We start from the raw sequence: 16,747 nt of genomic DNA, 5'->3' as shown, positions 1-16,747 counted from the left end.
GACTGGTCCCGTCTACACGTCAAGTCAGCGGTGTGTCTGTCTGCAGAGCCTTCATCAGTCAGCTGGGAGAGGAGCTGTCACTCTGCTCTTATAGCAGCTACATACAGCACCTGCTGACTCCCATGTAGACACACCTCCAAAGATCTAGCTCATCAGTACCACCTCTCCACACCACTTCAGAGTTACAGTCATCCTAGTCACGCCAACATTTTTTTTGTTTTTATATTCTACTCACTGAACTGCCAGACCACGGTCACTTAATCCCAATCAATGGTACTTATGCCACCAAGGGAAAGTTGTGTCCCACTGGTTGATTTGGCTTATTTGATACCAAAGTAAACAAAAATAAATAAATACTTGTAGTTATATGAAATACAGTAAGCTGTATGTCTACAGAGCATGAAAATATTTTATGGCTATTGCAGAAAAGAATCAGGCCATAGATATCTTACATTTGAGTTTGATTTCATTAAAATCTTAAGGATTATAATGTTAAGTCTTAGTTTTGTAATTAGGACCGCAGGAAAAGTAACTTATCTAAAAAATGGGGGTAAAGAAGTGCTTACAATACAAATGGCAACCATGGATCCATGTGCAGCCACAGATTCATCACAGCCAGTGTGTCCTCAAATAGAAAAATCAGAGGCATATAATTAAGTGGTGTTTGAGCCAAACTGATGGGGCTCAGGGGTTATATTGGACCAAGAAGTTACAGAAACACTACAGGGTATAAGGTAAAAGACAGATTAATTTATGATATTTAAGATTAAGCTTTAGTTCTTGGGTCCTACTACCTCTATTAGGAGTGCTGAGGATGAGTTCAAGAGGGTCATGGGCTGAGCAAAGAAGGCAGCAGATACCTCTGTGTCTTTTTCCAAATGGCAGCAGGGTGAACAGACTGTGGCTTGGGGTGGGTGTTGTCTTTTAGTGTCCTTTGTGCTCTGTGCAGACATCTCACTTCACTGATGTCACTGATGCTCCATAGATCTGTACCTAGTGATGTTCTAGGCACTTTATTTCACCCGCTGTAGAGCCTTCCTGTCCTGGGCTGTGCGCCAACCATGCAAGTTCATGATGTTTCCAGTCAGTATGCTATCTATAGCTTCTCGGTAAAAGTTGACTGGAAGACCATCAAAGACTAAGGTTGTTAGCAAAGAAATGTATTTATCAGATATCTGATTTTTTCGCTCATTTTTGTTGTTGTTGTGGCTTTGGCTAATTAGAGAGCATGTCCACCAAATCCCAAATGTTCAGCTCTTTGTATCTGATGTTTTTTCAGTAGCTTCTCTCTACAGCCCTCAGTGGAATCTCCAGATATCTCCATTATCTCTAGAAGACTAAAAAAAATAATTGGATCTACAATCCCGAGAAGCAAGCAATAAGTCACATTTAAAAGTGGTCAGAAACACTCAGTAGGTAGAGGGGTAATGAAATAGACAAAGGTGTTGGTTTGGCTTCAGTATGCTTTGCATGCGAGTAGATGGTGCACTTGAACACAAATGATGAGGAAAACAAAGTGGATCCAAATCCAGTCATGTGTGGTGAGGTGAAAGCCTCTGTTTCTCTGCATCTTTAAGCTCAATCCAAATGATCTACATTCAAAACTGCCCAGTCTCCACGCCTGGATGGGCAAATCAGGCTGTAACCAAATGACAGGATTTGAATCTTTTAAGTCAAGAGATGCTGACGACTGTGTCCTTGTGCCGACCTCTGTATACCAGACAGGTCTTACCTCAGCATGATATCATCTCTTCGAAGATCACGTGTCACTGTGGTTTAGCCAGGGAGCTGAAAGCGGTCTGAAATTAAGATGTCTGCAGAATAGAGCAAAGACAGGGACAAAATCTCAATACTATTCAATGTTTTAGATTTAAATCTTTGTTAACATGACTCTAAATACTTAACGTTTTTAAAAGTGTATGCAAATCCTGTCTAAAACCAGTTCATTCTTGGATCCTTAATTTTTTTCTTGTTCCAATTGCAGCATGTTTGATGAAACAGTAGGTGGCACTGCAGCAAAATGTTGAAGCTTGTCATGTCAGTTCCTGAAAGGAGAGAAATATAGCAGAGGCAGGGACAAGCAGGAAGAAAACGTTTCTTCTATATTAGGAAGTAGCAGCCTGCGTTTGAGTCTTGCTGCAGTAACCTACATAAGACAGCTGGTGGCTCTGAAGTCTTCCTGTGGCTGCTGTCCTTTCCCCACAACTTCTCCTACCAGACTGACTGAAGGGAAGGGAGGCTCACTTCCCCTCTGAGAGGAGACACATTTTATGTGTCCTTAAACCATATGTTCTTTATCATGCAGGTATATGGTTTGTGTCTTATTATAAGAGTCCTCCCGTTTTTTTATTTAATGCACATATTTGGTCCGACATTACTATGAATTTTCTAGCCTCTATATGGATGATGTAACATTTCTGTTAACATAGCGGCAGATTAGATCTGTTTTCAGATCATCATCATTTCTGCAAAATAACTCTTTCTATACAATTGACAAATTGAAATAACATGAGGAAAAGGGTATGTGGAGAAAAAGGGATGATATGAATGTTAAATTACAAATAAATGATTGTGCCCCAACATCAAAAATGTGAAAAATACAGACAGTAAAAAAAGTGTATTTATTTTATCAACTAAAGGGTGAAAGCATAAAGTTTTATGTTTCTTGTGTTCATTTTTTAAACAAACAATATTATTCACTGATGGGTCCAGTTACAGTTATGTTTTGTCTCATGACCTTTTTATAAATGTTGTCACCTTGAGGCTCAGGACACAGTGTGAAACAGATCATGATAATAACAACACAGGACAACTTCAAAGTTTGAGGTTTTTCAAGTTTTATTTCTTTGTCTCTTTACTCTTAAGCGGAGATACAGTAGTTCTGCCTCTCAACTTCATCTTTCCACTGATGAGTAAGCCTTTAAAACACACCAACAGGGAGATGGATACAGTAGTTACCATAGTACTGAGCCATAACAACACATCTAAAGTGGCAGTGGGAGGTGGAAGGGGGGCACACGGACACAAATACTGTCACTGACCGATCGTCTTGTCATTAAAGGAAAAAACAGATAAACTCAGAACACTCCAACACACTGTTGCTGCTGCCTACGTATACTGTAGTAGAGCTAAGGGCTGTGATACTATGACTTGGCTATGAGTGGGGCCTGTGTGTAAAAGAGAAGGGAGAGGGGTGGGAGAATGGTTGGGATGGTCCCTTTCATGACTTCCTTTTTGGACAGGAAGTATTTAGTCCTTGGAGTGCATGTACAGAAGGAGGTCAGCGACACGGTGGCTGTAGCCAAACTCATTATCATACCTGCAGAGAGAGACAGAAAAATTAATGGTTTACTTTTGAAAAGAGAAAACTGTGTTTCCTCTTTAGAGCAACATTAACTCTCTATTTTACATGTTGGATGGATGATGACATTTGACAAACTAACCAGGAAATGAGCTTGACAAAGTTGTCGTTGAGGGAGATGCCAGCGCCAGCATCAAAGATTGAGGAGTGGGTGTCACCGATGAAGTCAGAGGACACCACCTGCAGAACACAAACCACACTCCAAGTTAAAAATACTATATTACAGCCAGGCAAATGCAAAATGGAAACTCAATTCCGCCTACAGTCACAGAGGCCTTTTAATTTCTATTTCCATTTTTAGCAATAAAATAAATCACAATTAATTAAGAACAAGAAGGAACAAAGTCCTAAACCTCTTTACCCTACCCCACCCTATCAACACTAATGTTGAATGTCACTGTTTTCTGCATTCAAAGCTTTTATTAAGGTTTTCAAGTTAAGCTTTAAATGTCCTTTAATCATATGACGTTGTCAACTTAAAAAAAAAGACCCCAGTAATAAATTCCTTAATTTAAATCATTTTACATTCATGTAAATCAACTTTCTCAAGTCAATAAAACTGAACCAGACTGGTGTTTTCTTCGAAATCTTTGTCGTAATTGGTATAAAATTGACAACTGCACTGTACAGCCTGACCCACAATTTTGTTTGTCATTAATATGTAAAATAACTTAAGAGTCTTACAGAGTCCTCGGTGTAACCCAGCACTCCCTTCATGGGCCCATGTGCGGCCTTCTTGCAGGCTTCCTTAATCTCAGCATAAGATGCAGGCTTGGACAGACGGCATGTCAGATCCACCACTGACACATCAGCCACAGGCACCCTGAAGGCCATGCCTGTCAGCTTACTAGAGGGAGAAAATGGACAAAAGAGAGACATGTTGGATCTGTGTCACCTTAGGTTACCTTTTTTCTTAAGCCACAAAAAGTCCCTGTGTTCATCAGCTTGATAACAAATGTGTTTCTTCTCACCCGTTGAGCTCGGGGATAACTTTGCCGACTGCCTTGGCGGCACCAGTGGATGCTGGAATGATGTTCTGGTGGGCACCACGGCCATCACGCCAGGCCTTGGCGCTGGGACCATCCACTGTCTTCTGGGTGGCTGTGTATGCATGGACTGTGGTCTACAGACAGGATGGTCACATTACAGAAAACATCAACGCATTGGCATGGGAAGCTAAAGCCATCTGTGAAAAAGCCCTTTCGATATTGTTTACTACAGTCAAAATGACGCTTGTGTTCAGATTGACTGCAACTTACCATGAGAGCCTCCTCAATGCCAAAGTTATCATGGATGACTTTGGCCAGGGGGGCCAGGCAGTTGGTGGTGCAGGAGGCATTGCTATCAACAGAAACACAAACTCATTAACTACCAGACTACTAGATTCAGTTCTCCTCTCATACATACAGTAAGTACATAATGTTATCGCTCTGCCAACATCAAAGAACAAGTTTGTAAGGATTCAAAATGTAAAGCGTAAATGACCAAGACCAAAGTGATGTTACCTGACGATCTTCATGGTGGCAGGGTCATATTTCTCCTCATTAACTCCCATGACAAACATTGGAGCATCGGGTGAGGGGGCGGACACAACCACACGCTGTGCTCCACCCTGGATGTGAGCCTGTGATTGGCCGAGAAAAAGAGGGCACAGGTTAGAAACCAACCACCTGGCAGTCTGTGAATCTGTTTCTACATGTGTGTATGTGTGTACATACGTTGGCCTTTTCCACACTGAGGAAGACTCCAGTGGACTCAACAACGTACTTGGCTCCAGCATCGCCCCAGGGGATCTCTGCTGGCTTCATGCTAGAGTCAGAGAAAGAACAGAGTCAGTCAACGATGAAATGGATTATCGCTACTGTTAAGTAAAGACCAAGTAACACCAACATACAGCAAAAGTAGAAACAACAAAAACAAACAGAGATACAGAGCAAGATAGATATGGCAGGAGGGGGGCAGGGGGAAATCTTGTCTGAATGGTAAATCCTGTCCTTTCTAAATCAGTGTGGATAGTGTCATACTAGTGAAGAGCAGAGGATATTTTATCAATTAATACTTGAGATGTAAAGGTTGATAAGCCTACAAAAATAAGATCCTAAAAACAGACTCCACTGGGTCTGCTCAAAGAAGAACAGGAATGTAATCGTGCCCTAACCCTTCTCTTTGGTCGTGCTGCATTTTGCAGAGATGAGGCCTGTTACTCAATGGACTAAAACAACATTCGGTACAATGGAGTGGAGGGATATCCATGAAGCAGAGGCCCCAGGCAGCAGACAGTCTCATTCCATTGCCTGGAACTCCCATACGACCTCAACTTCAATCAAAAATAAAGTATGGAATGATTCCAAGTGAACACTTAGCTGTCTGCTTTTTTATCAGAGACCTCTCTGATACAATGAAAAATTGAACTGAAGTCACACTTCATTAATCAGCTGCTCTCTTTTAAGCCTCACTTAAGCTTGTGACCACCAGACAACATCAACACCTCTGATATCTGTAGCTCCTAACCACTGAACGTTGTCACCACTTACCACTGGTAGACAGCGATGGCGTTGCCGTCGACCATGAGCTTGCCATCTTCTTCACTGACCTCACCATGGTAACGGCCATGGGTGGAGTCATACTTGAACATGTAGACCTAGGAGGTAAGATGAAATAATGAGGTCATAAAGGCAGCGTATTGACGGGGCAGGTGGTTCTGGTAGCTTCGTCACAACAATAAAACTATTCGAACACAATATTTTCCTATTTCATACATTACGCACTATCACACACAAACACAAAAGTCTGAACAATCTATGCAATTCTGGGAGTCACTGGTAGTGATCTGCCATAGCACCTGACATGTTACTAAAGAATTATGACTGAATGACCAATAATTACCAACTAAATAATTTCAAAAATAATGTCAGCTATGTGTTAGTTTTAGTTTTTTGTTACTCTGCAGACAAGCCATTTTCAACAATGCACATCAAAGACTTAAATCTTGTTTTTATTCCTTTTTTGCATGTTCTCTTGCAATAAGCGCTCCACTAAAATCTAAATAAACTGTTAATCATTTGTAAGCAAGTATGCACATGCAAGTCTTCTCACCATGTACTTCAAGTCAATGAAGGGATCATTGATGGCCACAACCTTGATGCCCTTCTGAAGGCAAGCCCTCAAGACCAGACGGCCAATACGACCGAAGCTGTGAGTGTAGACAGAGAGAGAGAGAGAGAGACAGAGAGAGGGAGAGAGAGAGAGAGAGAGAGAGAGAGAGAGAGAGAGAGAGAGAGAGAGATTAAATAGTTGTTTTGGGAAAATGGTGGGAAACTTCCTCAGGATGTCAAACCATTCCTGGGACCTTACATGAATCTTCTAACAAAGCCTCAGACTTAAACATCATGTCATAACAGACTTCAACAAAACTTGCAGTGGATTATTACCATATAGAAGACCTGCCTATTAATCCACAACAGCATAAATATCCACTCATATACAACTGCAGCTCCACTGCTATTAAGGTCTAATTACAGCTATGGAAGCTGCACACTTTGCAATGGCCCTCCCTTCATTATAAAAAAATACTTACCACCAGAAACTGAAATTGAATTAAAAATATGCCCCAAAAATGTGCTACACTGACATCATATCCTAATTAGTTAGTCAGAACCATCCTAATGATAAAATATGTGTGTGTTTCAAACTCACCCATTGATTCCAACACAGAGATCTGACATGGTTGCTGCGGTTTGGGGGAGTTATCTGATGAAAAAAAAAGAAAAAACAGATAAACCAATCACGTTAGAAAAGGAAAGTAAAATGCCTTTCTTCTTAACAATGTCAGAAATCACTGTATAACAATAAGCCAGAAAATGCCCTCTGTTGTCTTCCATTGAGTTTAAACATAATGTACAATGGTAGGTTCGATAGCAGGAAGTACAGGTACACACGGGTGCTTGGACAGAGACAAACTGTTGGCCAGGCAGCAGAAGGTAGCTTTAATCAGGTTTGTTAAGTTGTTGGCATTACACAGCACAATGACTGTGTGCGTTATTTAAATGTGACCATGTCCAGTCTGCCATTTTACTGTTTTTCAGGCTACAAAAACCACTAGAAAAATCTGTATGTATCTGTGCTTGTCATCGCAATTCATGTTTTCTTTATTTGCCAGCTCTTCATCACCCTGTTACATGCACACTGACTGTCACACGGTTACCATCTGCTCTCTCATGCTCGCAGGAGAGCCCCTGCTTTCATGTAGCTCCTCATGAGAAAGTACGCATTTGAAAATGTTCTGTGGAAACCATTTTAACATCTTCTGAATGTTCTCATTGTATTGTGGTGTCCGCTGTTACGTCTGTGTAGCAATGATTAAATAACGAGGACACTGGTGGCAGTAGCCTCACCGCAAAGTAAACAGGTGCTGTGACGCATTAGCACTAAAGAGTGAAACAACACCAACGTGGTACAGTGCGACAGTGTGCTCAGATAGTTAGTATGCCAAGATGAGCTGGGTTGAAGTCAACAGCAGCTGTGCAAGGGTGTGTTTCTGTTTGTTGTGAGCGACAGAGAAATACAGGCTGTAAAAGTGCATACTTGAGGTGGATCTGCTGCAGGAGCAGGGAGCTGTTATATTATGCAAGCAAGGACATGTTTAGAAAACAATGGGAAAAGAAGGGAAGGAGAAAGAAGTAGGTATGCAACAAACAGAGACTTGTCTACTGACTATAAAGAGAGAAAGCCTGGCCTTGACTCAACTATGTGGCCTCCTCCTCGCTCTGCCCTCCTCTCCTTTCCATATTATACACTAAACTGCCCGTTATTTCCCTCCACACCTCCTCTGTCCTCTCCTCCAACTTCTCCTGCCCATTTTCTGACTTTCTGTTTATGCTGGAAAGGATACACACAAAATCTAAACCAAGACATGTGACTTGTGTTTTTGGTGCAACTACCTGAATCTGCCTTTAAGATTTAGTTTGTAGAATAGGTGGCTGATATGCAAATATAGGATTTAAATTAAGCTGTGTCTGAACATTCTATGATTAAGATTATGGTTAAAGAGATGTTTTAGAATCTAAAATGTAATCCTGAATTAATATATGGACTCATTTATTATAGATTTCTGTTTACAACATGTATCCAAATACATACTCAAACAGGTGAACAGATATGGTAACTCAGTCACATTGACCAGGTGCTAGCCTGAACAGTAGCTAACGTGTGTGGTGACAGGTGAAGGTAGTCTAAGCAAGGGCAATGGGGATTGTCCTTGAAACTGGTTGGTTGTCATTTTAGACTCCTGTAATCTCCTAATCTGTGCGTGTGTGTGTGCACGGCTGTGTGTCTATGTGTGTGTGTCTCTCAGTGGGAGCATGCAGGGCAGGCTGTCAATCTGCTGAAATGCATTGTGGGAGCACTTTAAATAGACTAAAGGAACAGCCAGATTAAGGTAAATTATCTCTTCTCACTCGCCAACACTCTCTCGAGGATGAATAATATTAGATCATCTTGGATCTACTTTAATCTGGATTCATTAAGCACAAATGGATGTTTGGTCTCACTGACACTGTAACCACATCGATGCAAGTGGAATTCAACATAAGATCAGATTTCTTGCATTTGTAATATGGTCTTATTTGGATGATTTTTCCTCTTGTTTGCTAATTTGTGGTATCTTTCTTCAAGTATAGCAGACATTTTGTGTTCTGCTGTTTGTTTCAATGACACAAGGTCACCAAAGGAGAGAAACAATGTGCACACACACAGTATAACAATGATACTCTCATATTTCCTTTCCTCTCCTTTATACTTGGTTCTCACCATTACCCATTGTATATTCACAACTCTTTCCCCTCTTTTGAAGTCTCCTTCCCTCTGTTGCCTGTGCACTTTTGATCAATTTGTCTCACTCATTGGCTTTTGGTCTCTTTTCAGTTTCTCTAAAGACAGCACTTGCCCTGGTTTTCCAGCATTAAATGTCTGTTCTACTGACAAATGACACTGCTTGGCCTTTCTGATTAACTGAAGCAGATTGAAAATGGGACAGCAGTAGAATAGGAAAGATGGAGCCACCTAAGAGAGATCTGGTTGGACCCAAACCTAGTTATGTTGCTCTAAATGTGGAGGATTTACCAATTTGAATACTTTGCTGTGCATGGAAAATAGAAATATTCAGCTGCTTCAGTTAAAACCATAAAAATAGGTGTGAAAATGTGTTTTAATAGCCTCTAAGGCCAGTTCATGTGTGTGTGTCAGTCTGCCTTAATGCACTTGGTGACACTTCCCCTCTTCATGTCCATTATTGCTGCCTAGCAACAGTGTGACACTTTTGGCTGATCAATGGGAGAAGAGGGGGGGGGGTTACACTTGGACCTAGAATAAACACCAACAATTTCAATGGTCAAGAACTTTCTGAAAAAAATTGAAATGTGCAAGACCGTGCATAATTGTTGGAGTTTGGTTAAGGGACACTGCCATGAAAAAAGCAGCAAGTCGTTCACTCACAACTTAAATGGTATGATTTTAAAGATAATACAGAATACAGAAAACAGAATACAGAATACAGAAAAAAGTCTGTAATATTGTTTGTAATATCAAATGTATATTAGCTTTGAGAAAAAAAAAATCTTAAAAAGCAGCTGTGAAAAAGCAGCTTTGATTTATGAATACATTGAATAACATTAATTGATAATTATTCAGTTTCAAAATTTAGTGTTACATACATATACACTGCCTGGCCAAAAAAAAAAAAAAAATGGATCCAACTATGCAAATGAAGTGATGCTTCCATCATGCCTAGTGCCCACTGTACAAGCCTGTGGGGGCAGTGCTATGACCTAGGGTTACTGCAGTTGGTCAGGTCTAGCTTCAGCAACATTAGGTGCCCAAAGAACCAGGTCAGGTGGCTACCTGAATATTGAATGACCATGTTATTCCATCAATGGATTTTTTTCTGCCCTGATGGCATGGGCATATTCCAAGTTGACAATGCCAGGATTCATCGGGCTCAAATTGTGAAAGAGTGGTTCAGGGAGCATGAGACACCATTTTCACACATGGATTAACCACCACAGAGTCCAGACCTAAACCCCATTGAGAATCTTTGGGATGTGCTGGAGAAGGCTTTGTGCAATGGTCCGACTCTCCCACTTGGTGAAAATTTAATGCGGCACTGGACAAAAATTAATCTTGTGACGCTGCAGAAGCTTATCAAAAAAATGCCACAGCAAATGCCTGATCAAAGCTAAAGGAGGTCCAATGAAATATTACAGTGTGTGACCTTTTTTTTGTTGGCAACTATTTTTGGCCAGGCAGTGTACTTGTGCAGTTTTTGCATGCAATATGCATATTATGTGGTAAACAACCTATGAAAACATAGATTAGATAATGTAAAACCAAAAGCAAAATCCACTTAGCCAGCAGCCTTTCCCATGTCAGCCCTGCCCCTTATGTAGCCCAATCAGCCCTGATCTGGGATTCAGCCCTCACATAGATATGTCTCAGTACACAGAGGTAGCATTGTGCAGAGCAGAGCAAAGACGTTACATGCTGTTAACTGCAAGCTGCAATCTGCTGACACTCATTAAAATGTAGGAGGAAGAGGCAGATGTCCAGACATGAGGAGCAGCAAGTTTCCTTTGATATTTTTCTGACCATTTGCTACCCATTGCAAATTTACTACACTGCAGCTTCACTAGTTTACACAGGAAGAGTTCTATGTATAACTGAAACCCCACAATAAGGTTGTTTCTAAAACCCAATCAGCTTACATCTGTGAATATTATTTTGTCAGCTCTTTTCGGCAGTAGTGTCAGCATCTGAATTGATTTGTTTGTACTTCCTGCACTGATGTGAGCAAAATACATATTCTGATTCCTGTATTGCAGCCACCTCCTCTTCTGATTGGCTGGCCAAAGAGCAAGACAGAGACCAATCAGAGAGAGAACTGTTGCAGTTTGAGTAAGATTGGCAGTGCATCTCTCTGTTCAACCTTCCTCTTCATGATCACCAGCCTGAGAATATACCGAACCGTTATGAGCTAGTCAGCTGGCAAGGGTGGAGCAACCATCTCCCCTCCTGATTTGTTAGACAAAGGGAAGAACCAGCCAGTCAGAGGAGCTTTAATGTGCTCAATCCTAATTAATGAGGAAGTTCACCAGCTACTCGCTTGTCTGCCCTACCTGCTTCTCTTCTGTCTCTTTGTCCATTTGTACAAATTTTTCTGTGTCTTCTGTTTGGCATAATAACTTTCTTTTGTTGTCCACCGGTTTTAGTCTCCCCCTCACTTTTTTGGCTTCATGAGTACCATACCTCACCTCCCCTTTTCCCCAACACCCAAACTAATCATTAAAATTCAACACCCTCCCTCCAGCTACCCATTTGTCTGTCCTCGCCACTCTTTGTCTGCCCAGTCCCCTTCACTGAGCACAACGCTACCCTCCCTCTGAGCTGCGACCCATTTTCCTCACACAGACACATTTTAATCGGGTGGGTGGGATGGAAGGCAGGGTCATGATGCCTGTGCATATGCATGTGGACCGGAGGGACCGCTGGGGGAAAACGATGACTCATAACCAGTCGACCAGAAAAGGACAAAGATAACAGGCTTCTGCATCAGGTGATAAAATCTCATCAGAGACAAAAAGAGCCAGTGACAGGAGATGGCACAGCATTTCACTTCTGCCAACATCTCCTCTGATGTCAAGCACCAACACTTCACTGGACAGACACTCATTCTTCTTTCCTCTGTCATGTGTCAACACTCTTAGAAGAGCATTTGGACAACATGTGAACTCTCGAACCCTTATATGGACCTAAGTCTTGAGGAGCATAGACAGACTACACTTAATCTCTCTAAAATATCATGGCTCAGATGGTTATGGTTACAGACAAGACACATGAACCGTTCATATAATTTACTATAGTAGGTGATGACTGGGTTAACTATTTTGTATATAGTGGCTGTTTTCTTGAGATGTTACATTTTAAGAGTAAAACTATAACTTATATTCATGTACACGGAAGCCTGATTCAGACTTGCGCTTTTAAAATAGCTTCAGTTTCTTCAGTGTATTCATTGGAAATTCATCAGTAAATGACTGAACTCAATGACGCTGCCCTTACTTTTCCTGCCCACTGTGCCATTCTCCCTCAGCTTTCCTCTTTCAGCTGCGTTTCTTAAAGTGTCCCTTGTCTATTCAAACCTTCCACCAGCTTTTACTCCCTTGTCACGCCCTTCTCTCCCCAGTGTTTTTCCACTGCAGTGCGTTGATTGGCTGGAGGCCAGGCAGGCTATCCAATAAGGTAATGCTTTCTCTTGCCCGCCTCTCTGTGATTTCAGTAAATCAAATACATTAGAGACTGAGCAAAATCATTACCATTACACAACCTCACATGCAGGTACAAGTAAAGTGTGAAACTTTCTGTGTTGTCTGCAACTTGAGGAACTTTCCTTCTGCTCATCCTTTCTTTAGCAGAACCCCAGCCTTTTATAGTCTTATCACAGATACAATGTCACTTTGATGTTGTAAACTAGTCAGTTAAATGCCCAGTACTATCACATCAACTGTCAGACACATGCAGACACAACCCCACAGCCTGTGTCCTACTCAGCAGCAGGCATGGTCTCCTGCTGACAGGGAGAGACAAATAACAAGGTCACTGTTTCTATTAGACATCTAGACAAAGAAGGCGGTTTTATAAATGTGGTCACCTATTACTGCAGCTCAGCACAGCACATAAAAGTGTTGCACTGCAATAGTTAACGTACGTGCGCAAACCAACCATCATGAATTAGTAAAAGGTGTGCTGTATCAAACTGCAGAGGATTCAATAGGAGACTGACATTTGATTACTCAGAGGAGGTAATGCTCGACCACACACACACTGCCTGTAGCCCTGGTGTATGAGCTTGAATCAGCAGGCAAATGACAGTTAACTTTCCCAAGGCTCAGAGCCCGTCACTGCCCTTCTCCTTCTAACAGAAGTACAGTTTAATGCTGTGTTCGCTACTTTCTTATATCCTGCCCACTAGACAAACACCTGAACCTTTGACTAACTGCAATATACTGTATGAAAAGAACAAAGCAAAACTTATTTTTTGTACAAGTAGGGACCTTTAATGTCCTAGCTGTGTATGTGCTCCCATACTGGGGGGTCTATTTCCTTAAACTGGCGACAGTTGCAGAGTGCTGAGTCACTGCAGAGTTCCTTCTCTCTTACGCACATCCTGGACAAGATGGCTGGTTGTTCAGTCAGCTGCTGAGCAATATAAAGAGGGACTCTCATACTAACGTCGGCAGAGAAACAACCGCATTACCTTTGAGTGGAAAAATTGTGTTGCTCTAGAAAAAAAGAGTCATAACTAACTCAAGATAAATGCATGCCTCAAAGCTGCATTCGTGTAATGTGAGCTAAACCTATTTGTACTGATTTTGAACCCAGCCTCTAAAGGGGAAGAGGGTGACTCTCTACAACCAACACAAATTGTAAAGATACTAATCTCACATCTGAAAAACAGGTTTAGGAATCCAGTCCACCTTAAGACCAGTGTCACAGAGATCCCATGGCTTCTCACTTACATACCATAAATATCTTGTTATATGTTATTATCCATAAATCCTTAATAACATGGTTGGAGTCCTTGTTAGGCAGCAAAACATTTTCCCGTGTGGTGCTAGTATGCTCCAACTATTCTCATTGGCTAGAAGTTAACTCCTTGCTCAGCAAAGTGGTAACATGCTGGTCACAAAGTCACAACCATTTACATGACCCTGATGTCAAACACCTCAAAGTAAGTATGAGTTACATGAAAAGGAAATACATTCTGTGCAGCATATGCAATAAATGTCCTCATGTCTGATAAAAAATGATAATATCGAGTAATTCAGAACAAGTACATCTTTGGCCTGTCATGACATTTAAGTGTATTATTACAGCACCGCTAATACATGGATGAAGCTAGTAAACTAATTCTATTTTTAGATCTTGTCACAATGACTATCATCATTAATATACTAACGAAAAATAAGGTTATACAGGTGCTTCAAATCTCTGTTGGAGATATTAATCTAGGGGGAAGTTAAATCATGCTTATTAGAAAAACTTCTAAATTATTATCTGCTAATGGTGGCTAACTTCTTTCCAAAATTGTGACCACTGTGCCTTAGATTTGTCATAGAGCTTAGGCTACGACACTTAGCATCTCCCTTGCAAGCAGCACTAGGCCTGTTTGTTGGTCACCTTCAGTCATCAAGGGCCTGAGCTAAGAGGTCTGGCCTCCCATCTGCAAGTACAGTCTGAATGACCATTTTCAAACTGCCAAGGAGTTTGAGAATAAGGATTAGCGGCAGGTCAGCATCACTACAGCAGCTCCAGGCCTGCAGTGACCTTCCTCAGCAGGAGATGACCTTCAACAGAGAGACTAGGCCAGACATGGCTGCATCTGCATGTACCACACCTACATGAGATGAATCGAAGTATCTGCTAGATAATAGTGATTGCTGCAATTAAAAACCCAGTACTATGCGTTGTGTTATTACTAGTATCATCATAAATGTTATTACATACTAAGATGAATAATAAAATAAATAAGCTTTCCCAACAGTCCATAACAGGGCTGTGATGGTTTGACATTATGTATTTCGCAAGAAAATCTTCTTTTCTGTTAGTTTCACCCACTTAATCTGACTGGCTCTGCTATTCATCTGTCTAATTAAAGCCGTTTTGCACTTATACACTGTGCGGATGGTTAAGTAGTTTTAAAAAACTGTATATGACGTTAACCGTATGATATTGCTGCTTTAGGAAAAAAAAAACAGGCCTCTTTGTAAACCGCTTCAACAGGTCCGTCGAGTCAAAATGCGGCAGAATCATGCGACACCACACCGCCTGTCTGCCCTTCACAGGAAGGTTTCAGCACGACTTATTCATCTTTTGCACCTGAAACAAAAACCCACGTTGCTAATTTGTCCCCTTCTCGGTTCTTGCATTATCGTGTCCTCTGTTTCTCGTCATTGCGAGAGTGCGATTCATCTGTGAAATCCAATTGCGCAACGACGACAGACTTCATCATGAGGACCAGGGGAGGCACGTAGCTTCACCTCCGTTCAAGTACACTCATTCACCCCGCCTCACCGGCCCCCGCTCAGCTCGGCACACCAGCAAAGACAGAATTATAGTCAGGTTTTTCGGGTAAAATTGTTCTCCTTTCAACATATGGTAATACATGCCCTGCTCAGTATCCTCTAGAGATAAAATGTGGTAATATATATGTAGTATACGTTTCTGGATTAGGTTACATAACATGGAGACTAATCCACTTCCGCAAAGATGCAGGAATGGGAGCTCCCAATGTCACGTTACCCGCTCAGGAATAATTTAGCTTCAGATAAATGAAATATATTATGAGCGGGTCGTGCGTAATATGTGCAGATTATCGTTACAGCTGCGTCATTTTAGTGTTTCGGGGTGTTTACAGCTGTAGTTGGTTTTTCGACAAAGCTAAATGATGCAACGAATCGACTCGAGCAGAAAGCATTACACAACCGCCAGCCTCTCTTCAGACCGCAGGGCCATGGCCGCATCCCCTCCCATCCTCCTCCTCGCTTCCCTGTATCATTAACGCACGCATCATGTGAGATAGAGCCCTCTAACCACCCTGTAAGGACTCTGAGCTGTTAAAACGCTCTCTTCCACTCGCCTGCTCCTCCTGCATGTGCGCCACGTTACACGGATACGTGGCTGATTAAAATTAAGCTGATGAACGGTATTCAGCCGACAGGATACAGGCTGAGCACTCGCTTCCGCAAGTCGTCTAGTACAGCCATTCACATGAAAATGTGCGACGAATTTGACTGCAAAGAAGAAGTGTCATTTAAAAAGGCATTAGGTTAGCTAGTCAACCCAGCTGATGGATGAGAGGCCGACATTTGTGCACCAACAGATAAGCTAGCATTTGAATCTGTGGTGAAGCTACGTCGTGTAAAACGATTTTAACGTCCTCAATGTACGTAATTTGGGCAAAATAAAATAGCTGTTACAAAGGCCCCTGTGCGTTGGAGGGTAAATCTGTCTGGCAGCTTACCTCACGGCCGATGCCTCTTCAGTCAGTGTGCGCAGTTCACGGTGCCGCCTTCCGCTTTTATACAAGACACGTGCCTCGGGGAGCCTGGTTGCTCTGGCGACGTGACGTCACGTCATCCTTTGCTGCTAGGATCCATTCGGAACGAGGGACCGGTCACGGTCTCCCAGCGGCTGTCGGTCATTAGAGGGATGAAACACTGGTCTGTTTTGCGTCTTATTCACACTTCTTATTTATGACACTGGCCCGAGGGCTGTGTCGATGATGAAAGATAGTATTTATAAGAGAAAAACACACAGACAGGTGAGGGTGAGGAA

The 16,747-nt window shown here is 41.8% G+C and overlaps 1 protein-coding gene across 1 annotated transcript; it reads right to left on the bottom strand.

The window, feature by feature from the left end:
• Positions 1-2,817: 2,817 nt before the first annotated feature.
• gapdhs (glyceraldehyde-3-phosphate dehydrogenase, spermatogenic) lies at positions 2,818-16,532 on the bottom strand. The gene is made up of 11 exons (XM_037074484.1): positions 16,434-16,532; positions 7,058-7,111; positions 6,458-6,554; positions 5,896-6,002; positions 5,080-5,170; positions 4,867-4,985; positions 4,621-4,702; positions 4,333-4,484; positions 4,046-4,208; positions 3,444-3,541; positions 2,818-3,319 (listed from the first exon to the last, which is right to left on the bottom strand). Exons 2-11 carry the CDS (start codon positions 7,084-7,086, stop codon positions 3,250-3,252), a joined length of 1,008 nt encoding a protein of 335 aa, XP_036930379.1. The 5' UTR covers positions 7,087-7,111; positions 16,434-16,532; the 3' UTR covers positions 2,818-3,249.
• Positions 16,533-16,747: the final 215 nt, after the last annotated feature.

The sequence above is a fragment of the Acanthopagrus latus genome, chromosome 17, assembly GCF_904848185.1.
Source record: "Acanthopagrus latus isolate v.2019 chromosome 17, fAcaLat1.1, whole genome shotgun sequence".
Taxonomy (NCBI): Eukaryota; Metazoa; Chordata; class Actinopteri; order Spariformes; family Sparidae; genus Acanthopagrus; species Acanthopagrus latus.
Note: the sequence above shows the minus strand (reverse complement) of the source record. Positions and strands in the feature narration are given on the sequence as shown.